This window comes from Panthera onca, chromosome B2 (assembly GCF_046562875.1).
Source record: "Panthera onca isolate mPanOnc1 chromosome B2, mPanOnc1 haplotype 2, whole genome shotgun sequence".
NCBI classification, from domain to species: Eukaryota; Metazoa; Chordata; class Mammalia; order Carnivora; family Felidae; genus Panthera; species Panthera onca.
Window position 1 is genome coordinate 26,778,620 of NC_138343.1, and position 27,820 is coordinate 26,806,439.

The 27,820-nt window shown below is 37.5% G+C and overlaps 1 protein-coding gene and 1 long non-coding RNA gene across 4 annotated transcripts in view; both read left to right on the top strand.

Annotated features, from left to right (window-relative positions):
* The window catches only part of GMDS (GDP-mannose 4,6-dehydratase), a 627,567-nt gene that overhangs the window by 507,053 nt on the left and 92,694 nt on the right, over window positions 1-27,820 (top strand). For all 3 annotated transcript variants that reach the window (XM_078446696.2, XM_060614957.2, XM_060614958.1), the window contains one exon: window positions 23,510-23,606. In XM_078446696.2, coding sequence (XP_078302822.1) covers window positions 23,510-23,606 — 97 coding nt within the window. The remainder of the gene's footprint in view (window positions 1-23,509; window positions 23,607-27,820) is intronic.
* LOC132666823 (uncharacterized) lies at window positions 509-5,847 on the top strand. The gene is made up of 2 exons (XR_009604862.3): window positions 509-1,641; window positions 1,879-5,847. It is a non-coding gene; the product is annotated as an uncharacterized LOC132666823 (long non-coding RNA).

Below are 27,820 nucleotides of genomic sequence, written 5' to 3' on the forward strand. Positions count from 1 at the left end.
AGTAAAAAGAGAAAAAGAGAAAACGTGCAAATACAAATCATAAGAGAGCTGAAGTAGCTATATTTATATGCAATGAATTAGACTTCATTTAATTAGAAGGAATGAGTCATTTCATAATTTTAAAGGGATCAATTCATCATGAAGACATAACAGTTTTAAATGTACATACACCCCATTACCATTACTTCAAAATACTGACAGAACTGAGGAAAAATAGACAAACTTTATATTTGAATACTTCAGCACTCTTTTCTCCATAATTGACAGAACAAGTAAACAGAAAATCTTTAAGGATATAAAAGACATGAACAACATAATTAATCTACTTGACCAAATTGATATTTGTAGAACACACCACCCACTGAGCCCAGAACAGCAGAATATGTGTGTGTGTGTGTGTGTGTGTGTGTGTGTGTGTGTGTATAAAATACATATATATATATATATATATATATATATATATATATATACACACATATATATATGTATGTATGTATATGCACACAAATACACTTGTAACATTCACCAACATAGACCATATTCGGTGCCATAAGAGAAGTTTATAAATTTTGGAGTATTAAAATTGCAAAAAATACATTTTCTGACCAAAGTGAAATTCAGTTAGAAATCATTAACAGAAAAATATTAAAAATTCCCAAACATTTGGAACTTGAACAACACACTTCTAAATACCTCACAGGTCAAAGAAGAAATCACAAGGGAAATTAGAATATATTTTGAACTAAATGAAAATGGGAACAGCATGCCAAAATTTGTGGGATACAGCTAAAGCTGTACTTAAAGAGAATTTTTGGCTTTGAACACCACTATTGAAGGAAGGAAAGGAAGGAAGGAAGGAAGGAAGGAAGGAAGGAAGGAAGGAAGGAAGGAAAAGAAAGAAAGAAAGAAAGAAAGAAAGAAAGAAAGAAAGAAAAAGAAAAGATCAGAAGATCCCAAACCAGTTATCCAAGCTTCCATCATAAGCAGCTAGAAGAAGAAGAAGAAATTAAACCCAATACAAACAGAAAAAAGAAATAATAAACACAAAAATAGAGATTGATGAAATAGAAAAATAGTGGAGAAAATCAGTACAATCAAAATCTGGATAAACTTTTATCTGATGGGGGAAAAAAAGACACAAATTATAACAGATTATATTTATTTGAAATGAAAGAAGGAACATCACTACAGTTCCTGCAGATATTAACAGAATAATAAGGAAATACTATGGACAATGTTTGCCAATGACTTTTTCAAATTAGAGGAACTGGACAAATTCGATAAAAGATACAACATTGCCAAAACTGACTCAAGAAAAATGGAAATTTTAGCTGTATCTCTGTTAAAGAACTTGATTTCAAGCATTTAAGGAATAAAATAATACCCTTACTATACACACTTAGGAGAAAGAATACTTCCTAACTCATTTTATGAGGTCAGCATTACCCTGATAGTAAAAAAATATATATATATTACAGGAAAAAAAAAGTGTACAGACTAGTCTTCCACATGAAGATAGAAACAAAAAATCATTAAGAAAATATTAGCAAATTGAATCTAGCAATATATAAAAAGTCAATACACCATGACCAAGTGGGATTTATTCTAGGAATGCAAGATGAGTTTAACATTTAAAAATCAGTGTAAGGGGCACCTGGGTGGCTCAGTCGGTTAAGCGTCCGACTTCGGCTCAGGTCACGATCTCACGGTCCGCGAGTTCGAGCCCCGCGTCAGGCTCTGGGCTGATGGCTCGGAGCCTGGAGCCTGCTTCCGATTCTGTGTCTCCCTCTCTCTCTGCCCCTCCCCCGTTCATGCTCTGTCTCTCTCTCTCTGTCTCAAAAATAAATAAACGTTAAAAAAAAATTTTTTAAAAATCAGTATAATTTAGCATATTTAAAAAAACAGAAAAGAGAAACCATGTGATTTTTTTCAATAGTTGCAGAAAAAGCATTTGAAAAAAGTCAGTGACTATTATTTAAAAAAAAAAAAAAGATGGGGCACCTGGGTGGCTCAGTCAGTTAAGCGTACAACTTCCGCTCAGGTCGTGATGTCGCGGTCCGTGAGTTCGAGCCCCACGTCGGGCTCTGTGCTGACAGCTCAGAACCTGGAGCCTGCTTCTGATTCTGTGTCTCCCTCTCTCTGACCCTCCCCCCCATTCATGCTTTGTCTCTCTCTGTCTCAAAAATAAATAAACATTTAAAACATTTTTTAAAAAAGAACTTTTTTTTAAACTATATTAGGAACTGAAGGAAATTTCCTCAAGTTGATAAATGGCCTCTGAGAAAACCCCACAATTAATATCTTACTTAATGTTGACAGACTGAATGCTTTTCTCCTAAAAATCAGGATCAAGGCAAGGATGTCTGCTTTTATTATTCCTTTTCAAACTTCTCTTGAAGATCCTAGCCAAAAATAAAACAAGAAAAATGAATGAAAGTAAGAAGTATATCTGTCTTTATTCATAGATAGCAGGATGGAGGACATACAAAACTTTAAGTGTTATACCAAAATAACTACTAAAACTAACATTTAACTATTTATTTATTGATCAATTTGTTTAACAACGTCACAAGATACAAAATCTATACATAAAAATCAATTTTATTTTTATGGACTGCCAGTGAACAATCAGAAACTGAAAATTTTTAAAAACCACAATACCACTTATAACAGAATCAGAAAAACATGAAATACTTAGAGATGAATTTAATAAAATATATGAAAGATTTGTACACTATAACCTGAAAAAACACTGATGAGAGAAACCAAAATAGCCCTAAATATAAGGAGTAATACACCATGTTCTGGGATTGGAGAACTGAATATTAAGATGTAGATTCTCTTCAAATTAATCTACAGATTGAGGTGCTCCTGGGTGGCTCGGTCGGTCGAGCATCTGACTTCGGCTCATGTCATGATCTCACAGTGTGTGAGTTCGAGCCCTGCGTCGGGCTCTGTGCTGACAGCTCAGAGCCTGGAGCCTGCTTCGGATTCTGTGTCTCCCTCTCTCTCTGCCCCTCCCCCCCTTATGCTCTGTTTCTCTCTCTCTCCCTGTCAAAAATAAATAAACATTAAAAAAAAGTTTAATCTACAGATTGAGTGCAATCACAATCAAAGTCACAGTCTTTTTTGGTAGAAATGTACAGGCTGATTCTAAAATTTATATGTAACTTCAAAGGATCTAGAATCTTGAAAAAGAAGATCAAACTTCTTTTAACACTTAATCTGCATGATACCCACAGAAAGATAGATTTATAGATCAATAGAACAGATTGTAAAGCCCAGAAGTAGACTCACACTATACCATCAATTGAATTTTACAAAGATGTCAAGGTAATTAATTGGGGAAGGATAGTCTTTTCAACAAATGGTGCTGGAATCATGAATAGCCATACCATACGGAGTAGAAAAAAAATGAAACTCAATCCATAAATCACACCATACATAGAAATTAATTGAAAAGGATCATCGCTATAAATGTAAGTGTTAAAATTAAAAACGATTAGATGAAAACGTAGGGGAAAGGCTTTACAACTTTGCTGTAGGCAAAGATTTCTTAAGTTGTTTTTCTATTAGGTTGAGTTATAAGAGTTTTTATGTTTTGCAGTTACAGTCTCTCAGCCCATGACTACCTTTTAAATTTCTTAATAGTGCCTTTCAGATAGCAAAAAATTTTACATTTTCATGTAATTCAATTTATCATTCTTTATGGCTTTTGGTTGCTATGTGTGTTTGCAGTGAATGTATCAGTTTGGGGTGAAGCCAAGGATTTCTTAGGACACCAAAAGCAAGAACCATAAAAGGGAAAAAAATAACAAACTGAATATCACAGTTAAAAACCTCTGCTCTTTATAAAGAAAATGTGCGATATATACACAATGGAATATTACTTAGCCATCAAAAGGAATGAAATATTGCCATTTGCAATAACGTGGTTGGAACTAGAGAATATTATGCTAAATGCAATAAGTCAGTCAGGGAAAGACAAATACCATATGATTTCACTTATATGTGGAATTAAAGAAACAGAACAGATGAACATATGGGAGGGGGATAAAAAAGAAAAAAGAAGGAAGCAAACCATAAGAGACTCTTAAAGATAGAGAACAAACTGAGGGTTGAGGGAGGGAGATGGGTAAGGGATGGGCTAAATGGGTAATGGGTATTAAGGAGGGCACTTGTTATGATGAACACTGGGTGTTGTATGTAAGTGATGAATCATGGAATTCTACTCCTGAAACCAACATTGCACTGTATGTTAACAAACTAGAATTTAAGTAAAAATTTGAAAAGAAAAGGAAAAGAGAATGCTAAACAAACAAATACACAAAAATCAACAAAAAAAACAAAACAAACAATACACCTCTGCCCTTTGAAAAGTGACCATTAAGAAAATAAAAAGGCAATAGGGCACTGGGTGGCTCAGTTGGTTGAGCGCCCAACTTCTGCTCAGGTCATGATCTCACGGTTTGTGAATTCGAGCCCCGCATCAGGCTCTGTGCTGATGGCTCAGAGCCTGGAGCCTGCTCCGGATTCTGTGTCTCCCTCTCTCTCTGCCCCTCCCCCACTCACACTCTGTCTCTCTCTCTGTCTCAAAAATAAACATTAAAAAATTTTAAATAAAAGAAAAAGGCAAGTATGGTCTAGAAGAAATAAGTGTAATACTTACATCAGACAAAGGACTTATATCTAGACAAGAAGACAAATAACTCAATTAAAAAATGAGTCCAATATTGGAACAGATAACTTCACAAAAGAAAAGGTACAAATGATTATTTGGCACATGGAAAGATGCTCAGTGTGATTAGTCAACTGGGAAATGTTCATTAAAACCACAGTGTAAATACTATTACACTCCCTTTAGAATGACCACAATGCCATAGTGCCAAGTATTGATGAGGATGTTGTAGCAGCTAGAGCTGTCATACATTACTGATGAAAGTATAAATAGTAAAACCACCTTGAAAAATAGTTTGGCTTTCTTATAAAATCAAATCTATATTTATCATTTGACCAGCAATTTTCCTAGACACTTAACAAAGAAAAATTAAAATCTACATCCACATAGACACTTATAGATGAATATCTGTAACAGCTTTATTCCTAATTAAAGCACTGCCTCCCCCAACATTCAGTCAACCAGTGAATGAATAAACAAATGTTATGTGTCTGTACAGTGGAGTTCCAAAAATGAGTGGACTAGGATGTCTTAAAAACTAATGATTTTAAAAATCTTAAAAAATCAAAGCATAATTGCTTAGTGAAAGAAGTCACCCACAAAAGAGTACATACTGTAGAATTCTATTTATAGGATATTCTAGGAAAGAATAATTTGGATTGATAGAAAGCCAATCAGTAGTTAGTTGCCTAAGCATGATGGGCTGAGTTTGGGGTGTTGACTGGAGAAAAGCACAGGGAAGTGGTATAAATGTCTCATATCTTGACTATAGTGGTTGCATGAATGTATGCATTTTTCAAAACTCATCAAACTGTCTACTTGTTAGACATTTTATTGTTTGTAAATTATACCTCAGTAAAGTTTTTTTTTTAATATAAAAGGGAAAAAAAACAAGGAACTTCAAGAGGCCATCATCAAGGAATGTTTAAGTGACTGTAATCAATTGTTATCAAACTATTAAAAATAATGCTTAAGAGCAGGGCACCTGGGTGGCTCAGTTGGTTGAGCGTCTGACTTTGGCCCAGGTCATGATCTCACGGTTCATGAGTTCAAGCCCCGTGTCGGGCTCTGTGCTGACAGCTCAGAGCCTGGAGCCTGCTTTGGATTCTGTGTCTCCCTCTCTCTCTGCCCCTTACCCGCTCATGCTCTGTCTCTCTCTCTCTCAAAAATAAATAAACATTAAAAAAAATTTTTTTAGTAATGCTTAGGACTTTAAAGTATAATTATGACAATGTTAAGTTAAAAAAAAAAGTATACAAGTTTAGATCTGTTGTATGATCTAAACTCCCTAAAACTGTGCCTACAAAACATTAGAAGAAAACACAATGGCAGTTTCTACATTGTGAAATTATGGGCAGCTTTAGTATTCTGCTGTATATATTGCTCTGTATTTAAATTTTCTGTGAGGAACTTGTGTCCTTTTATAGTAAGTCACCTTACACACATTTTTTTTTTTTAAATTAGGGGTAGTATTACAAATGAATCAGATTCTCTTTGAGAAGTGGATGAGACTTGGCCATTCTCCCATCTTGGGGCTAATGTTCTGTTTTCAGTCACCAGGCCATTCTTCTGACCTATGCTCCCCATGAGCTAACTGCCTGTTTTCTGACCTAGTGCAGTCTCTCACAAAGTAGAATGCTATTCCAAGAGATGTGTATGAAAGCATTCCATGTCTCCTTCATTTAGAACATACAGAATATTATAACCGCTCTTGGAGAATTGCCAGTAAAGAAACTGTTTAACTTTGTTTAACCCAGCATTTTCCAAGCTTAATTTTTAAGTTTATATTAAAATCTTATAAAAACAAGAGTTCTGTGGCTCACCCACTGGGAAACGTTCCTCTGTCATTCAAACCTGAACAACAGATATCTAGCATGTCTGACTCCCTCCCTCTCTTCCAAAGTAGTGCTGGCCATTAGTAGGTTCTCCCTCAGTAGGAAAGGCCCGGCAAAGCAGTTGAGTCATTTTCACTAAAATCTGTCTCAAATTTCAGGCAATGGCCTTCATTTTGTTTCAGAAGGCAGACTACACCACAAATCAAGTTTTTACTGGTATATTAAAATTTTCCTTTGAGTGGTATATAAAATTTTGGTAAAGCAAAAAACTTTTTGCAAATTCTTAGAAAAAAGAGATTGATGTGAAGTGCTGAGCATTCTAGATGAACTAAAGATCTGGCTCTGTCCCTTTAATAAGAGTCTTCTGAGTGGCAGCAGTTACCACCTGTGTGCCCAGTACCCTTCAGGTCTTGCTGTGTCCTATCACTAGAGTTGTGGGAACAGAATGCTTACATTGCATATTCTTCATAGTTTGTCTGAAAATATAAAATTCCTTCTCAGGGCTAGATAATAAAATCATGATGGCTTCGTGAATGCTGTCTGCAAGTTATGTTCTATTGTTTGTTTTTTTTTCAATTTCCTTCCTCTGGATCTTCTTTGGGCCCCATGCATCAGCATACCAATCTCAGCTGGAAGAAGAGCAGGGAAGCCACAGGCAATTTCATGTGCTACAGCCAAGGCTGTTCCTTGGGCTTCAGAGTCCCCACTGCAGCTGTGAGCTCTGATGGGCCAGCAAGTCCTTCTTGGGAACAGTATCCACACAGTCAGAAACCAGGCAGAAAGGAGCAAAGAAAACACACTGATATCTGAACAGAGCTTAGAAGGCCAAGGATAGTATTATACCTCAGTAACTCATAGTGCTATTACAGTTTGAGGAGACGTGCTTTTCTAGACTTTCAGGAGTGTATATACCTCTTTCTCCTGGGGATGCTGTTTTCATCTTTTTATTTCAGAATTGCTCGATTTCAGTCCTAAGACATTCATCCTTATCTGTACACAGTGTGGCATAATATTGTATTGTAAAAGCACAGTACCAGTGCCACATTCCCTGAGTTTGAATCCCAGCTCTACAACTTCCAATGGGAGTCCTTTACCTGTGTCTCTATTTTCCCAACTGTAAAAATGGGGATAATAAGAGTACCCATCTCACAGGGATAGGGTGAAGATTAAATGGGTTAAATATATTTGAAGCATCTGAAACAGTGCCCTATGCTTCTGAAGCTCTATATTAAGTATTTGCTATTAATAAAGTGTGTAATTGATTGAAAACATTGGTCAGCAGTGAAAACAAGGAAAACATAAAATGTGGAAACAGTATGATTGGAAAAGTGATTATATGTGTGGGGAGAAGAAATGTTTCATGTTTGTGTAACCAGACAGAACTGAACATAGACTCTTAGCAGAGAAAGGCGATTGCAGGAAGAACAAACTTGCCGGTTGTAGTTGGATAGAAATTATGGGTGTAATGAGACATCTCTTCATCTCTAACACCTGACCCCTTCTGAGAAGTAATTGTCTATTTATCAGAATTAGGACACCTTTTTGCTGAGTCTATCTCCTGTAGAGCAGTGGTTCTCAAACTATAATGTTCTGTGGATCACTTAGGGATCTTTTCAAATGCAGATTTGGAATCAGTAGGTCGGGGCAGGGCCTGAGATTCTGAATTTCTAACTGAGATACCAAGTGATGCCAGTGCTGCTGATCCATGGACCACACTTTGAGTAGCAAAGCCTGAGAGAATTATGGAGTCTCAAGTTTGAGATGCACCTTGACAATCACCAAACCCAAACCCTTATCACTTTCTACTTTGTTTTCAGTCATCTGTGACTTTACCTTCCCTGATAGACTAGACAGTGGGCTCTTTCAGGGCAGAATGCAATTCTAGTTCCCTTTTTTTCTGTACCTTTCATTCTGGACAGTACAGTGTCAGACATTTTGTAAATAAATCAACATTTTAATGAGTCTACAATGGAAAAATAACTTATGGAAGCTGGGGGATTTGATTTTAGGGGTTTTTGGAGGGGGGAGGGAGTACTTGCTTATAAATGAAAAGACTTAAAGAAAAAAATTCCAGGCATCCATGAGAAACAGTTCAGTGGGCACCTATAACTAGTTTGTTCCTTTTCTTCCTTTTCCATTCTATCCCTTACATCTCTAGTATTCATAAGATTACTTAAATGCCAGTTGAATTTAATTGTAATTGGATTGAATTTATCATCTGATAAATTCAGGTAAAAGAGTTCTCTGGACTTTGCATTTCTGCTATTAATAAATTCAGGAATGCACAAAGATGAGATGAAGAAATCTAAAAAGCAAGGGTCATACATACCTCTTTTCTTTTATATGGCTTGAAAGAGGTAGGCCAAAAGATGACTGGAATCTCCAAAGAATGAAGCCAAAGTTTCTGGAAATTGCTTCTGGTCCTACCATGACTAAACCAGTCTCTAATATGAGATGAGATACTATGCTCTTTTAATACAAGTCACCTCAGAGACTAAGGAAGGATGGTTTATTTATTAATCATTAGGTACCCAATCCCACCAGTCCTTGATGAATCAAGTTCTTACAAATGAACTAATTATTACTGCATAAAGTAGTTTGCTTATTTTTGACAGATTATTATAATTTTTGTTATTTTAAAAATTATGATAATCTGTCAAAAATAACCTGAAAATTGGAGAATGTCTAAGAGCTTATCTTTTTGGAAACATGTAATGTGCTTTCCTATCACATTTTACATTTTAAAACATTTGACACTGCTTAAATCCCAAGACTGCATGAAAGTCCATAAGCCCATGACCAATGTCCTTGTTTGTGTACGTCTTAAGGCAATTTTGTTTCTGAATTGTAGTATGTAGAGCAAAAATTTTAATTAGATTTACTTTGTATAAATCATTTTTCATTCACTTACATATTCGTCCTTAGCTGGCTAGCTGACTTATAAATTTGTTTTCCATAAAAACATTTTGTAGGAAACTAACATTAGTTAGAGAAATTACAGTATGTGGAAGCAAATATCTGGTCTTTTTTTATTTTAAATACAATGCTGCAAGTTGAAAATTTGGACAAAAATTAAAAGTGCAAAAATTAATCTTTGCAGTGTAATTTAGTCATCTAGATAATCGTTATGCCCTCAATTTCATATTTTACAGAAGGTATTTCATGTTTCAAGAAAATTGTCCATATTCTTTTATGGACTTAAAAATGCATTATTGATTACTTAGGTTAAGATTGAGGTTTTTTTGCACCTTTTTGATATGGAATTCATGTTGCTTTTAAACAATCCTTCAAAAGGCTTTATTAAAATGTATACTTTAGAAGAAATTAGTAGCCTCTGACTCTACATGGAAGCAACATCTTAGTCTGTAAAAATATGTGCACTTTGTGTTTCTTCAAGGAATCAAGCATGACATTTTATTTTTAGGGGTATTCTGTTGAGTTATGAAGGATGATATATATAAGTTCTTATTTTTTTAATGTGTGAAATATCCATGCTAATAAAATAAAGCCTTAAGCATAATGAAAGTATTTAGGAAGGAGAGATGAATGAATAAGCATTTTTAGTAGTCATAATTTTTTTTTTTTGTTTTTAAGGAAGTGAAACTGAACTCAAAGTAGCCTTGGGGACACTCGGATCCAGGGCCTGGAGGTCTGTCAGGGCTCTCTCTGCTTCTTGGAATGCTGCCTTCATTCCCTCAGCATGTTCCTATGGCAGAGGACATCATTGATAGCATTTCTGGGGATGCAGACTAACACAGTAAATGAAGAATAGAATCTTTTTGATAGTTATCAAGAAAGAAGACTGAGGAGGGATTCTGGCTGGCCCCACTGAGCCCTATGATAACCTCTAGACCATTCACTGAAGACAGAGTATGGGGCCAATGCCTAGGCCCTGTCTTGTTAGGGAGAGAGAATTCTGTGCTTGGCAGGCTATAGAAGTCCATGGTCTGAGTAGGAGAGGATCAAGGTCCTTCTCCAACAGCAGGATGTTATTTCTAGAAGAAAAGCAGAAAGTACTGCTAAGCAGACAAAAATAACATGTTCATATAGCATTTAATGGTCATTTAATATGAGCCCCAAAGTGTGCTATGAGCTGCCCACTTATTCAGTTTAATTCCAGGTCTGGGGCACTGTTTCACTGAGAAGGATACTGAGGCACAGTGAAGTCAAGTATCCTCTGAAGGTTACCCAGCTAGTGAGTGGTAGAGCCAAGATCTAAACTGAGTACTTTTTGACCCAAAGAGCTTTTTATATTGCACTTTTCATCCTACTTGTTTATATCCTTCAAAACAATCTTTGTAATGTGATGGTTGTATGCTAACAGTGGGATCACATCATAAGGAAACAACTTGCAAAACAAGATCCAGGCCCACATGCCTCTGTGAAAGGGAGGCCCCAAACAGAATACCAAGAGAGCAAAAGAAGTCAAACCTTGGTTTTTAAGCATTCAAGAGCCCATGTTCTGATGGGAAAAAAACAGATTTGAAAGATCTTTCAAGGATAATCTTTACTATATGCAGTTTTGTTCATAAGCTCTGTCACTAGAAGCAAATCCCCCCTAACCTGTAGCACCACACATAGTTCCTTGAGCATCTCCTGTCCTTTCAGATCCACAATTGTAAGCGAATGAGCCAGGCCTGGCATCTGTGTCAGTCACCAGTGTCCTCAGTGCTCACAACAACTGGTCTGTAGTAGATGCTCTGTGATACCTTCTTACTTGAGCCCAGATGGATAGCCAAAAGCCAGTTTGTCCAGAAAAGCCTTTCGGGAATGTTCATTGTCACCCTAACTTCCCCTAGTTGGATTCATCGTGGTTCACTCTCTCATGGTGGTGACAGCTGTAGAGAAGCCACTATGCTTCCTACCCTAGAGAGCTGCTAAGGAAGGATGATAAGGACCTTAGTTTACACAAGTGCCTGGAGGTGGAGAGGGAGAGAATGGACTGATCCAAGAGACTTGGAATCGATAGGATTTGGTGAACAATTGGATATAGAAGGGAAGGGAGAGATTGATTAGTGTGCCATCAATTAAGATAGAAAACTTTATGCCCTCTCACAGTTTTACCTGGTGTACTTTACATGCTTAAAGGAAAATTATGGATATTTTCTCTAAACTGAACTTTTTCTTTAACCTCATTATTACATGATTTTCATATCAAACACACCAATCACTATCTGCAATATTCTCACTTCAGCTGTTTGAAAGCCAGTTATCACTTTCTAATTCTATTATCGTTTTTGAAATTATCTGTTGTAATTTTCACTGAAAAAACCTTGAAAGATGTTGCCATCTATATGTTTAGAATTGGCACCAATATTTGCTCTTAAATCTTTGATATCATTTGAGTGATTTTTTGCTTTGAATTTATTAGAAAAATAGCATGTTCATTTCGGTTTGGGTGAGTAGAAGATTCTCGGGGAAATAGATCAGTACCACATAAAATCCTGATAAAATTTAAGGTAATGTTGGGCAATTAAATTCCCATTTGGTCATTTGTATTAAGAAGGCACCCTTATGACAGCAAATGTTTTCTTCCAAGAACATTACAGGGTGTTTGTTTATTTGGAGGAGGGTGCGTTGTTGGGGTTGTTTTTAGTGTTATGTTTTGCTTTACACTTTCCCATCAAGTTATTACTAAGTAATGTGAAAAGGAAGTACTTTTCTCCTACAATTAAAGTGATAATAGCATAAACCCAAATAGGTAAATACTTGTCTTGACTAATTTTTTTGTCGTTAATCTTGTTAAATTTTGAGAAGAGAGTTGTAAGAATAGCCTACAGCCTTGTGAGCTCCACCATCCGTGCTGGGGGGAAAAAGATGTTTCAGCCAATGGAAATATTTATCATAGTTTGTGGCACTCTGTCTACATTTTGGGTAAAAATAGCAGGGGCCAGAAATTATTATTTATTTAAAAAGAAATTATTCATTTAGAAAGAAACTCATTTCTAAAATCCTCTTGGCTGAGATAAGTCATTTTATGTTCATGCATATTCTTCTCCTAATTGGGAATTATTCCCTGGTGGGTAGGATTTCTGTCCCCTGGGCTTTGAGGATGAGGGTAAGGAAGACTGTAAAAAGAGGAAGGCCAGTGGATAGAGGTTAGGGTGTAAATCTTGTACCCCTGTGGCTGGTGTATCTGCTAGAAAGTATTCCTCAAGAATTGGCTGTGCCTATGACTGTGTTAGATTGCATCATGGGAAAACAGATCCCTCCAATGAGTTGTTTTGTTGAACAGAATTTTCCCAAGACCTACTTCCAAGCATTCTATTTGGGGGGAAAGTCAGAAGAAAGAAAATCACTGTGTCTCTGCATTTTTTCCCCTAGAGAGATTTCATAACTTTAAATGTAGGTCCACTAAGTGTCCCTTTCCCTGACAGAGCATGGCTCCATTTGTTTTTGACCAGCTGCCTCTGAGCCCCTACTTGCTTTAACTCCCACCTGAAAGCTTTAACTCCAGCTTGCTACATCTTTCTTTGGCGTCCATACTATCTAACCAAGTTGAACGAAATCTGTGAGACTGAATGTTAGAAATATAACTCACCTTTAGTCATCATCACTTTGAATCTGCCACTGGAGCTAGAAAAACTCAATCACTGTGAGAAGCCTGCACAGAAAGCCTATTCCTGAATGTAGGTACTATGGGAACTTTCTGGCGATACTCTAAATAGACTCAGGCCTTGAAAAATATCTACATAATATTTAGTCACAATAAATAGATTTGGATTTGTCATATAAGCTTCAACTTATTGAAAAAGACTCTTTCCCCTGCCTCCCTTCCTCCTTCCCTCCTTCCTCTCTTTTTTGTCTTTCTCCCCTCCCCTCTCTAGCAATCTGAACTCTATTATTTGCCTTTGTAAACTTCTAAGATAGTTGAATTTTTAACATGTAAAAAACCCCCAAAATATAACATGCTAAAGTGATGTGTGAATCTTTACTGAAACAGCAGGTTTTTTAATTATTAACCTGTATAAGATCTAATTTGAGCCCTGATTTCATGCTGTGTCTTGGAGGCTGAGGCAAACCTCATTCTATTTCATGTATAGTTGATGTAATTCACAGGGTCGCAGGTCAGTTTAAGTTCTTTAAGGGTCCATTAATCCTCAGAATAAATGCTTCTTCTATAAGTTACCTAATTAAGCAGCCAGCATAGTTCTTAAGATGTAGTAAATGCACCATAAATGTGCTATTTTTCCCCTCACTTTTTCTCTCCAAGCAAAACTCATCTAAGAGAATCAGAAGACATTTCCTTTCCTTTGAGTAGTGTAGACTCTAATTGGCTGACAATACATTATTTACAAATATACACAAATAGATGTTGGTATTGTGCAAATTCATTCTATCAGTACTGAAGTGATATCACCATGATATCACCATTGGAGCAATGTCTGCAGAAAGGTACATCTAAACAGGCTCTTAGCCAAAGAGGGAGATATGGATGGTAGTTAAGAAGAAGGAAAGCATTCCAAGTGGGTGGAATGGCATGAGAAAAGGCATGGAGGCAAGAGTTAGTAAATTGTATGTGGGCGATAGGCAAGCTGATAAACTGGGTTGGACCAGCCAGACCACATTGGGGCATATTGAGAGATACTCACACCTACTATTCCCTCTGCTTCTCTGCACTTCCCACTCATTCTCTAGGTCTTAGCTTAGACATCCTCCGTAGCCCAACATCCTACGCTCAACCAAGTCTTGCTAGGTGCCCTCCCAGTCCTCTGGTATCACTCTGTGTACCTTCTACCATCATTCATACACTACATTGTAGGGGCCACTAGACTTTAAGCCCCCTAAGGACAAAGACCATCTAGTTTTCTCATACCTGTGTCTTCAGCACCTGGCTTACTTTAGTAAATACTTTTAGTAGGCACTTAATAGGTATTCAGTGAAGATTTGTGGGAGGTGGGAGGAGGAGAGATGGATAGATAAGATTGGGCAAATAGAGGAGGTACAGAGGACAGAGGCCTTGAGCTGTGGCTGAGACTCATACAGAGCTCAAGCACTAGTCCTTAAATTGTACCTTCCCACTACCACCCCTTAGTAAGACCTCCATTCATTTTGCTTAGTCCTGTAAAACAGAAGAAACTCCACCTACAATCTTTGGAAGTGTATAGGATGCCCCAGGTGAGTTAAAATAAATTAAAATAAAGCAGGTGGATAGAGCATGGTTAGCAATCCATGCAAAGATAGCATAGAAACACCAAGGCTTGTTTAAAAACTAGCTGTGCATTTGAACTTCCCTTCACCGCCATTTTACAGCTGAGAAGAACAATTTCTGGTCTTTTTCCTATTCGATCTCTTGATCTACCCTCGTTAGACATGACCACACAAAGCTTTTTTCATTGAGTTAATCATTCTAAATTTCCTAAAGATTTCCTAAAGATAAAGCATAAGTAAAAGACACTTTGAAAGTACAATTTAAGTCTCTCAGCAATACTGATAAAAAGAAGAAAGCAAGGAAACATTTACCAATCAATAACTCTTATTGATAGTAACGTTTGGGAGGGGCCTCCCATGAAAATGACAGTGACCTTTTAAGAGGGCACCACACCTATCCTGCTTTTTCCAACTGTGTGAGATAGAGGTGTCATCCAATGACCTTCCCAAAATTGTTCAACCTCCTAAACTCCTCTCCCTCCACATGTAAACTGCAGATTGTACTACCTGCCTGATTCTTGATGTGGGGATTCATTAGTTGGCATTCACAAGAGGCCCATGATATGGAAAGCACAAAGTAAAGGTAGTTCTTACTCTAACAAGTGACATGAACAGCTGTTTAATGGATTTAAATTTTACACTTTTTGTTGTAGTTGATTATTCATTAACTGCATGCAATAGCTGGAACCCCATTATTTAATAACAGTTATCCTTATTAACATAAATAAAATGGGGTAAAATTGAGCATGAATAGAGACAGGAGTCCCCATTTCAATAGCAATATTGTCTTTCTGTGCACAGCTAAGTTCTCATATATACATAAATTAGAGTAGACTTTGTGATTAAAACCATGGTCCCCTGAACATAAAAATTACACTCTGTCCTCCTCTCCTGTTCCACTGACTGGTTGCCCTTTACTCCTTTCTGGTAACAGTCTCTCCTGGCCTTGGGCTTCAGCCTTCCAGTCTCCTCAAGAAACTATCAGTTATCTCTCCCTTCTCTGCCTTCAGCTGTCCTACATTGCTCCTTCCCATCAGTATCTTGACATTTTCAGATCCTTACATCTTTAAAAAATGGACCTCTGCAAACACTCATTCCCTTCAGACACTGCCCTTCCTCTCTTTTCCCTGCTCTGTCAAAACGTACCAATGAATTGCCTCCTCACCATCTCCCTGTCCTTACCTCCTGTCCCTCTGCCACACCTCAGTCCACCTTCTGCCCCATCACCCCATCAAAGCAGTTCTTTCTGCCATCCCCAGGGACCTGCATGCTACTAAATCCTATGGACCAGTTTCAATTCTTCAATTTTTGACATCGATGCAGCATCTGGCATTGTTGATGCACTCTCCCTCCCTTGCCAAACACACTGGTCCCTCACTTTCTGAGATCCAACCCTCTACAGTGTGCCTGCTTCTTCCCAGGTGGCTCTTCCTCAGTTTTTGCAGACTTGATCTATCTGCCTTGTAGTGTTTTCCTCCATGGATCAGATTGGAGCTGGGGTGTCAATGGCTCTACAACATCAGTTCCTCCAGATGTCCAGAAGGCAGGGTGAGAGAGGGAGATATGGAAGAAGTGTTGCGTCTTTAGGGGAGGCAGGCAGGGCAGAAGCCCTGGGGATAGAGTTCTGTAGGCCATGTAGAGGGAGTTGCTGGCAACAGCCTTGGTCAGAGTCCTCTGCGAACTCATGTTTGTAATGATTTTTCCTTCATTGTTCGGATTTTTTTTCCCAGTTAACACCAGCACATAATTTAAATTCTAATCATTCAACAGGAATTGTCACCAACTCCAGCAATCTCCCACCCTCCACCCCTTCTTCCCCATTTTCACAGCTATTCCTACCCACTGTGTGGGCCATTCTTTTGGCACTTTACGTCTGGAAAAGTATGTTACTCTGCTCTGTTAAATTGTCTTGATTTACCTCAAGAGATTTACTCTTCTCTATGTTTTTCTGTTCTCTTTCTGGAAATCCTTTTGCACTCTATTATACTCTTTTAGCTGATTACTTTGGCATTTACCTCCATGTTTCTAAGTAACATGTTTTTATTGCTGATTCTTGATTTTTATCTCCTTCTAGGCATTATCTATTGGCGTCCTCTTATTCAAAATGAGGGTTTTATTTTCTGTTCCTCCCGATCTCTCCATTCTCTGAATATTCTATTGCTGTATTTTAATTTGAGGATAGCTTAATATTCGGTGTTAAATTATCATGACTGATCAATGGTTTTCATTCCAGTAAACAACAATTACTTTTTTTCTGTACAGTTGTCATTTGTTTAACACAGAGCTAATAATTTTCATTTGTCTTCATTTGCTTTGTTTTCTATATATTTATCACTAACTACCCCAGACTTTGCCCCAGCTATCTAAATCACCTTTGAATGTGTTCAGGTCTGTGGGTTATTCTATCAGTCATGTCTTCCTGTAGCAGGGCCTATAGAACCTTCTGACCTGATTCCATCTAGACTGGTGGAGGGTTGGCATTGTGTGATCTGCCTTCATGCTCATCTGAAGGGTTCTCTTAGCCACTCTCTTAAATTGGGTCCTCCATTTCCTGGCATCTTTTTAAAACCTCCTTCCTCATCAAGATAAAAAGCTTCTTTACAGTGAAGGAAACAATCAACAAAACTAAAAGGCAACTGATAGAATGGGAGAAGATATTTGCAAATGACATATCAGTTATAAAGGGTTAGTATACAAAATCTGTAAAGAACTTATCAAACTCAACACCCAAAAAACAAATAATCCAGTGAAGAAATGGACAAAAGACATGAAAAGACACTTTTTAAAAGAAGACATCCACATGGCTAACAGATACATGAAAAGATGCTCAACATCACTCATCATCAGGGAAATACAAATCAAAACCACAGTGAGATACCACCTGTCAGAATGGCTAAAATTAAAAACTCAAGAAACAACAGTGTTGGCAAGGATGTGGAGCAAGGGGAACACTTTTGCACTGCTGGTGGGAATGCAACCTGGTCCAGCCACTCTGGAAAACAGTGTAGAGGTTCCTCAAAAAATTGAGGAAACCTAGCCTACAACCCAGCAATTGTATCCAAAGGATACAAAAATGCTGATTCAAAGGGGCACATGCACCCCAATGTTTATAGCAGCACTACCAACAACAGTCAAATTATGGAAAGAGCCCAAATGTCCATCAACTGATAAATGGATAACAAAGATGTGGTGTGTGTGTGTGTGTATATATATATATATATATATATATATATACACACACACACACATACAGTGGAACATTACTCAGCAATCAAAAAGAATGAAACCTTGCCATTTGCAACAACATAGATGGAACTAGAGTGTATTATGCTAAGCAAAATAAGTCAGAGAAAGATAAATGTCATAAGATTTAATTCATATGGAATTTAAGAAACAAAACAGGTGAACATAAGGGAAGGGAAGAAAAATGAGATAAAAACAGAGAGGGAGACAAACCGTTAAGAAATTCTTAAATACAGAGAACAAACTGAGGGTTGCTGGAGGAGTGTTGGGTAGGGAAATGGGAAATGGGTGATGGGTATGAAGGAGGGCACTTGTTGGGGTGAGCACTGGGTGTTATATGTAAGTGATAAATCACTAAGTTCTACTCCTGAAACCATTACACTATATGTTAACTAGTTTGGGTTTAAATAAAATTTAAATAAATAAATAGATAAATAAATAAATAAATAAATTTTTAAAAATAAATAAAAACTCCTTGGTTTGATGAAGCAAAATCTTATTTCTAAGAATAGTGCATGGAAAGCAAATATTTTTGACCCAGTACATCTGAAAATACCTTTATTCTGCCCTCAGCATTAAGAAGGTAGCTGATGTAGATTGCTTGCTTGGAAATACTTTGCCCTCAGAATTTTGAAGGTATTGCTCCATTGCCTTTTAATTTGCAGTGTTACTATGGGAGACTGAGCCATTTTGCCTCCTAATCCCTGTGTATTCTCTCTGGAAGTCTGTCAGTCTTTTTCTTTGTCCTAATGTTCTGAAATATCGTGTGATATGGGTTCCATCCATTATTCAGAGCACTCTGTTGGGCCCTTTCAGTCTGGAAATGCATGTTCTTCTCTGACCAATTGTCTTGATTTAACTTAATTATCTGCTCTTTTCTGCTTCCTTTTTTTCTGTACTTTTTCTGGAAATTCTATTATACTGACCTCTTGAGGCCATATTCTGATTTTCTTATCTTTCTTCTGGTTTTTCATATCTCCATCTTTTTGCTCTCCTTTCTGGGAGATTTCCTCAGTTTATCTCCAAAATCTCCTCTTGAACTTTTAATTTTTTCAATTTTTTTTCAATTTCTAAGATTTTTTTTCCAAATTGTCCTTTATTATATACTGTCTTATTTTTGTTTCTTTGGTATCTTTTCATATCTCTGAAGATATTACTGGTAGAATGTGTGTTTTTGTTTTGTTTTTTGATTACCTTTTCTATTTGTCCTATTTTCTCCAGGTTGCTGGTTTTCAATTTGTTTGTTATGATTTCTCTTTCCTATATGTGGTTTTCCCCACATGTCTGTCTGGTAGTCCTTGTTTTTCTGCTCATGTTTAAAAGTGGGGGCTAAAAAGCTAATTGGGAGTTTTTGAGAACATAGTTAGAGCTTGTTGACTATGTCACTTACAGGGGGACCTAACAGGACCATTTAGTTTGGAGAATCCCTGATACCCAGAGAAGATTCCTTGTCTCCTGCCTGAAAGGAGACATGCCTGACTGCCAGCACCTTGGGGCTGGCTGGGGAGTCTCAGCATTCTGTGCACATACCTCACTAGATTTTTCCTTGTTTTCAGCATCGTGGCCCTACCCCTTCCCAAGCCCAGTGACCTTCAGATCTGGGACCTTGTTCTCCAGGGAGGGTGAGGTAGTTGCCAAGCAATGTGGGATCTGGGAGGGGACTGGGCATCACACTGCTTCTCAAGGAAAGTTGTAATCCGCCCTCACTTCCTGACATCTGAGGGCTCCTGCAAGTGTAAATTGGGTTCATTTTCAGCTTCCCCACTGCTGGCTTAGGAGTCTGTTTTCTAGGGCTTCTGCTAAGTCCTTTAACACTCATCCATCTGGCCTTCCAGCTTCCAGAATTTGGTTTCTGTTCTCTTTCTTGCTCTTTTAGCCTTTCTGAGTATGTTCCTTTTTGAAAGGGGCATCAGACAAGAGCAAAACTGTACAAACCACCACCTTCATTCAGAACCTAATAATTCTCCCAGGACTACTTTGTGTCATTTTCTAAATTGTAGCTTTTGGCAACCTCCTGTTTCCTTATATACATCCTTAATAAAATAGTATTTTTTTTTAAATAATCCTTGATAACTTTTGTGATATTCAGGTTTTTATAAGGGGTGCATCGTGCCCTCCCTTACTTTAACATAGTCTCCTAAGCTTGACTTAATACAGTTGACTTTGCTTTTGTTGTTCCTTAAAGGAATTCCTAGTTGAGTAGATTTTAATAACACCTCATCTTTCCTTATTGTGCTTGATTCTGTTGTTCTTGAATGTTTTCTATTGCCATTTAATGCTTATTAGGAGCCAACAATATATTTTAAAAATTGAATTATACAGAGGCTCTTCTCAGTGAGCTGTTGATCTAAATTGGTGGGTAGCAATTCCTTTTAATTAGCTGAATCCTCTATTCCCTGTCAAGCTACCTTCATTTCATTAACATCCCAGCTCTGCTTTGAGTCATAACATTGCTTGTTAGGACAAGTTAGCTGTTACCTTTTACTTGTTAATACAAGTGTTTTGTGTATTGTTGTAACTGAATGTTTTTTGGCCCTTGGCCGAAACTTTTGCTTACTGCCTTCATGCAGACCTAGTGCAAATTACAAAGCGGTTTTGCCAACTCAGTTCTGCTTTGAGCCCTTTCCTGGTTATACTCGATTATTCGATGCATCTCTATTAGTAGTGGGGGCAATGCAGTGACCACAGAGACGATTTGGACTGTAGACAGCATTTGCAAGATGGCAGCCCTGTGGACAGTATTCAGACAGAGGCCAAGAAGTGGGCCCAGAGCTGATACACACAGGTGCCCAAGTAGAATCAAACTCAAATCTAACCTGCAGTTTCCTTCCGTCAGTCAGTCTTTTCCCATTTCAACTACTGTCATAAATCCCACATGTTAGCATATGGCTGCAGAGCAGCCAAAAAGAAGCAGTAAACCGCAAAATTTAAGCTGGTCCAGCAATGCAACTTTTTGGTATGAAAAGGAATTAAATGTTTTAAGTTAAGAATGAGGATATAGCATTAACTCATCCCCTAAAGCAGGAGTAAGGAACCTATGGCCTACAGGCCAAACCCCACCTGTTTTCTACTGAACTGTAAGGATGTTTTTATAGTTTTAAAGGGTAATTTAAAAAAAATGATGATGATGATGATGAAGAGGAGGAGGAAGAGAACAGAATGGGGAGGGGGAAAGGAAGACTATGTAACAGAGACTATATGTGATCTGTAAAGCCTAAAATATTTGCTTTCTGGTTCTTTACAGAAACAGTTTGTCAGCCCCTGCTCTAAAGACACAGCTGGCTTTTCCTCATTCCTTTCCTGTCCGACATGTTCCCTCCCCAGTCAAGCTCTCCAGGTCTTTTCCAGGCCTTTATCAACTTAAATATATGTGTGTTCATGTGTGGTTTCAAAGAAATCAACTAAAAGTACAATTGAATCACCAATTTTCAAGTTGGTGACATCTGAGAAGATTTATCAGTAAGAAGGACAGAATTACGGATATGTATGTGTGCACATAAGTCAACCTGACCCATTATAGATTACATACCCAGCTACCATAGGAGAAAAGAGTAAAACTGTGAGCAGTGATTTTTTAACCCTTTCGGCTTACTGGGAGATACCATCAGGAAGACAGATGCTGGACTGGTTTCTCTTTGTTAGTATTAAACATGAACAAGAATAAAAACATGCTTATGAGATACAAATATCCTTTCACCCACTGAAAGCCTTACCAAAGAAAAGGCTCCACTTCAACAATTAACTTTAAAATTAGCTAGGTAATTTTTAAAGTAATGATTTATCAGCTATTCTCCCTTACTGCAGATATTTGCCAACATCTGGTCTTTTCTATTTAGGGACAGATAGGGTTTATCACCACTTAGGGTTTTCTCATTTTACACTGTTTTCAGTCTGCATGCTCTAAAGCATCCGCATACCATATCCAGGTGAATTTTCCAAAAACTTAGCTCTGACCCTGCCAAATTAGTCTAATCAATAGTAAGAAATTAAACCAAAAAAGTAAGTTACCAAACACCTCTTTTTGAGGCAACTAATTAATATAATGCCAGTTGTTCAGTTTTATTATTCAACATATACTATGAATCCCTACGTGTTATGGGATGTTTTTCATATTTGCCTTGAGTCCACTGGCAAATTCAATGTGCTTAGAAACTGAGTTTTCCCAACAATGACATGTTATCTCTCTGCTATAAAAAAGTAAGTTGAGAATAGAACATTCCAGTGATTGTCCAGAAATTAAGCTTATAAGGGCAATTTATGTCTCTACTACCCAGCTATGTCCAAAATACAGCCACAATCAATATTTACTATTTGTCTTCAATGACACGTGTGAATGACATAGTCAAGCAACTAATTTAATGTTCTACTCTTTCCTTTGATCTCCACTGTGCCTCTGATCCAGGGAGCACACAGAATTGTCCTGTTGGCATAGGATTCCTCTCCAACTGATAAAGCAAACTAGGTCTGGTGATAAGCATGGAAGTCAGACATTACTTTGTAATTTCTTTTCTTTCTTTGCTGAAAAGTTTCATTTGTAAAAATAATTTTAATTGTATAGTATTGTCTCCAGAGGCTAACATGAAGCCAGTGTCTTCATTTCTTTAAAAATGAGAACATAAAATGGAATTCCAGAAAGAAGTTGGTCTTGAAACTTGTGAGCATATCCTGCACAATGTGCGGTATAGACTTGAGGGGGGACTGTTTCCAACTGTGGATGTTTAAGGAAGAAAAACCCAAGTCCAAAGCACACCGTAGCTGATGCTAATATGCCCTCTCTTAGCAAGCAGTAAACCAGTTGTGTATTTTTTTGGAGGTTTAATAGTCTGAGATTTGTTAATGAGGCCTACTGCTGACTGAATAGAGCAAGGGAACTTGCTATAACACAGAGATGAGATGAATGGTTAATTTAGGGTATGAAACTTATTCCAAACTGGAGTGCATTGAAGTTTACAATAAATATCCCTAAAACATCACTACAAATTTTTTTTTTTTTTCAACGTTTTTTTATTTATTTTTGGGACAGAGAGAGACAGAGCATGAACGGGGGAGGGGCAGAGAGAGAAGGAGACACAGAATCGGAAAGAGGCTCCAGGCTCCGAGCTGTCAGCCCAGAGCCTGACGTGGGGCTCGAACTCACGGACCGCGAGATCGTGACCTGGCTGAAGTCGGACGCTTAACCGACTGCGCCACCCAGGCGCCCCTCACTACAAATTTTAAAAAATAAATAAAAGGGAGACAGAAGACATTAATTCATAATAATTGATGTTATCAAGAATAGTCTAAAGAAGTACAAAATCTTTGAAATCCCTGTGCCCAATTCCTTATTCTGGCTAATCTGTTCATTTCTGAAGTTGCACTTCTGAACCCATCACGATTTTCTTACAAAGAAGGAAAAAAAAAAAACCTACCCTTTAGAAACAGATCTGGAAAGGCTTTGAAAGTCACTGTTGCCCTGATAACATGGTGACACATCAGCTGTGTTCCTGTAGTTAATGAGCTTATATACTCCTGCAGGGAGAAGGCTGAGCCATCCTGAGGGACTATAACATGGCAAATGCTCCCAAGCAATTAGAGGCTGATTAAGTGTTTATCTCCTTTACAGGTGGGAAGGAAAGAATGAAAATGAAGTGGGCAGATGTAAAGAGACCGGAAAAATTCATGTGACTGTGGATCTCAAATACTACCGACCAACTGAAGTGGTAAGGACTCCTTGGCCACCCAGTGCGTGGCCACATTTGGCTGGCTGGTTGTCTGGGAAGATGTTCTTAGTGAATATCCACAGTCAGCCTTCAAAGCTTTCCATTGGGTTCTCTGACATCCTTCAATGGTCAGGTCCCAAAACAGACTACAGTGAATTGAATTTAAGTTGTTATTCTCAGCACGAAATCCATTGCTTTATCAAGGAAAACAAGGGTAAAATACAGCCAAGGAAGTAGTTGATTTAAGAAACAGAGACTTCTATCCAAGGCAAGTCTCTTCACATTATTAGCTTTGATAGCTGATCCCTGATATGGGATGTCTGACTTACAAGGCCCTCCATAACCTGCAAGATCTCAAGACCTGGAGGGCTGCATACCTTCCCATATGCACATGCACTCACACATGTACCCACACTCACTCACATGCGCTCACATGCACCCACACAAACCTAACCCATAAACAATCCCCCTGTACATTTTTTTAAGATTTAGCTCATGTACTGCCCTGCCTGTGAATCCTTTTCTGGTCAATATACTACTTACTACCACTAAAATCTTTCCTCCTTCATTTGTATCTACATTATATGCTATGCATAATCATGCTGTAACACCTATTATAATTTATTATACTCATTTGTTTGCATGACCTTCTCTTTTTACCGAATTACGAATTCTTTGAGGATAAGGTCTTTTTAAAAAATATCTTAGGCTTTAATAAGTAGGTGCTTAATAAATATTGACTGATGGGTGGATGAATACAAAATTTTCTGTATTAAGAAATGACCTATAGATTGTTAGTGCCTATTATCCTTCTTTCCTCAATTTATAAAGATTTTTAGCTTGGTGCTGTCACTTTAAAGTGGTCTACCTTCATACTATAGTGACAAAATCCAGCATGTTAAATAGATCTAAAAATAATCAAAAACAGCATCTTCAGAGAGAATTGTTCAGAGGTTTCCTAATGAAATGTACATTAGCTGTGAAAATAGAACCTGTTTTATCTGTGCTTTGAACCTTATATGTTGTACAGCATTTCAGAGATTAGGAAAACCCCAGAGAAGAGAAACTGACAGTGAGTATGTCATCAGTAATCACCCTCTAAAATCTCTTTTTTTAAACAAAAGAACAAACTTCATTTCATGTACTCTGACACACAGGAGGAAGTAAAAAGGAAAGGAAATCAGCAGTGCTTAGAGACTAGAGCTGTAGAGTCAGTGCATTGTCCTGGCACAGGGCGTGGCTGGGTCTCTAACACACAGTGAACAATGGTTCCCTGTGCTAATGGCAAGTGGGTGTGCCAAGGAGAGGATGTGCTCCATCTCTGGGGGAGGAAGATACCAGCACACTCCTGCTGACACCGCAAGGAATGCCTGTCTATGGAGCCCCCTAGCCACACTGGCATTTGTTTCCCTGTCCTAAAGAGGTGCCACAAGGGTGTCATTTTTCCAGACTATTGCACAGATCACATAAATGGACAAATTTATTTCTCTCCTCACGAACAAAAATTGTCATCTCAGAGTAGAAAATTTACTGAGCCCACAGAAACCTCCATCCTTGTAACAACTGAAACGTGGTTCTTTCTCTGACACCAAAATAGTTTCAAAAGCTAGGAAGTCATTAAGAATGGCTTGTCTGTCATTCTTACTTAGGCAAGGTGGGGGATTGATAAGGACACAGAACAAAAGAATTTGCTGAACAGGAAAAGGACCCTTGGACTAACAAGATGGTTCTTAGAGTCCGTATCGACCCCTCTTTCCTGCCCTGACAGTGCTGCATCCCTCCTCATTTCTTTTGTCCATTCAAATGTCATCATCATACCTGTTCTGCAATTCTGTTTACACTAGTGTTGTTTGAACATAAGAGAAGCATCTTATTTCAAATGCTTGCTTGCTTTTTTCACTGATGGAACTCTCACCCTAGATTTTCTTTTGATTTGGGATTCCCTGCTTGATTTGGGATTTTTAACTACATTTCATCTTTCTAAGCCTTTAGGCTACATTCGTTTTGTTCACTCCACTTCAACTTAATATTCTGTGGGACAAGCTTTTCTTGTATAGTGAGACTAAACTTTTAACCTCATTCCTCAGAACAACAAGTTTTCCCAAAACTTGGACCAGCTTGACAGACTTATATAGAATTGCCTCAGGGGTGATAGTATTCTAGTTAAAAGGTGACCAGAACTGGAGACTGACTTGTAAATGAGCTTTCACTTAGGTGCAGGGCCCTAAAACCAACACATCTAGAGTCATTCAGAGTGAGTCCTGAAAAGCACCCAGCTTCTCTGAGGTTTGTCAGCACTCAGTATAGGGTGGACGGGGAATTCTCCCATGTCTAAACTGGATCCTTCCCATTTAAGTGTCTTAAATCCATCTTGCAAGAGCCAGAGACTTTTTTTTCTTTCTTCCTTGAATTCTTTAAAACTCTGATCTCCTGATTAGCTTTAATCATGCATCCTCCAAGATTCTCAGCATATAGGGCACTCTGAAGCCAAAAATATAAACTAAATCTTCTTAGAGTCAAATGGTTCCAGAATGACTGCTAGGAAAAAATAAATAAATAAATACCATCAAGAAAATTTGAAAAAAAAAAATGATAAGGACATATCAGGTCTCAGAACATCAATACCCTAATGCAACTGAACGGAAATAGAACTTTGTGTTGTTTTTTGAATAAGATTCAGGCTAGTTTTAAGAAAGGTTCTTTACTCAGCACAGGACAGCACGACCCCAAAAAAGACCACCGATGATGCCATATAGAACATACTTCCACATGCACCAGTAATTTTTGTCCTCATTGATTTAGCCACCACAAAACCTTAAATCTTGCTTCTGTTACCAACATGGAAAGTGTTGAAAGTTTTTGTTCTGAGCTAAGGACTCTGGCAGCCAATTAGAACAGAATGGAGTCACATTCTTTTTGTTCTTTACCTATCAATCTCTATGTTTCCTTTAAATGTTTAGTTTTGCTTCTGTGAAGATCTTGATCCTGGACATCAGACTTTAAATCCTCCATAGCCCCTGATTTCCAGTATCTGGTGATGGCAATGTTAACACTTGAGTTCTGTGCCTCTTAAATCTCCTCTCTTGTACATAATTTCCTGTATGTGTACCCATTTATACACAGACTCATGCAATGTGCTTCATTCAGAGAGAAGAAGTAGCGTCATGCCTGAGTGTGGGCCTTAGGGCCAGACCGCCTGAGTTCAAAAACTGCCAATGACTAGCTGTGTGACTAGGCAAGTTACTCAACTTCTCAATGCCTCTGTTTCCTTGACTTTAAAAATGAGATCAATAGGAGAACTAGAAGTCTATAGAAGTATTGAAGAATTAACAGTCAATTATACAAAATGCTTATAAAAATAGTATCTGGCACACAGTAAAATACCCAATATTGATGTGCCATTATTGTTATTTATTTATTCATCCATTTACCAAATATTTACCAAACACTATGTTAGGCCTATGAGCAAAACAGACACATTCCCCACCCTTGTGGAAATTGTACATACAGAGAGAGGTATAGATCAGTTACTTAAATCTAGTACCTTTTGAAAAGTACAATGACACATGATAAATTGTACAGATCAACCAGTAAAAAGTAGATAAGAAGGTATAATAAAGTCTTCAAGCCAACATTAATAAGTACGTTGATATTTTATTCTTGATTTTTATCTTTTCTAATTCTCCTTCTGAAGCTTTAGTAGCTATTTGGTGGTATGGAAATAATAATATTGATTTACTACTTAATTTAAAATAAAATAAGATGTCTTCATTTTGTTTGAGAATTTTTCACTTGGAAAATTTTCAAAGGTTGTATTAATGAGAAATTCATCTGAATGTTTTAACCACACCAAATTTTTAACCACACCGAAAAGTCAATCCATTGAAGGAAAAAAAAGGCTGAGAGTTTGTTTTTGTTTTGTTTTTTGGTTTTTGGTTTTTGTTTTCTCAGTTAAACTAACAAAAATCACTTTTTTTTCTGCAGAGTATTTTAGGAAATGACATAGGGCATATATTCACAAACCAAAATTCAAATCACATACCTTTCATGAAAAATATCTTGACTTAAATGCTACTAGAAGTTGTAAATTAAATTTTTTTCTTGCTATTATATTCATCTCAACATTCATTTTTCTTGCCATTGTATTTCTAGTGTCCTCAATTGTAATTGGTTTTTGTTCTGTTTACTTAGATACTTTCTGTTTATTCCCATTA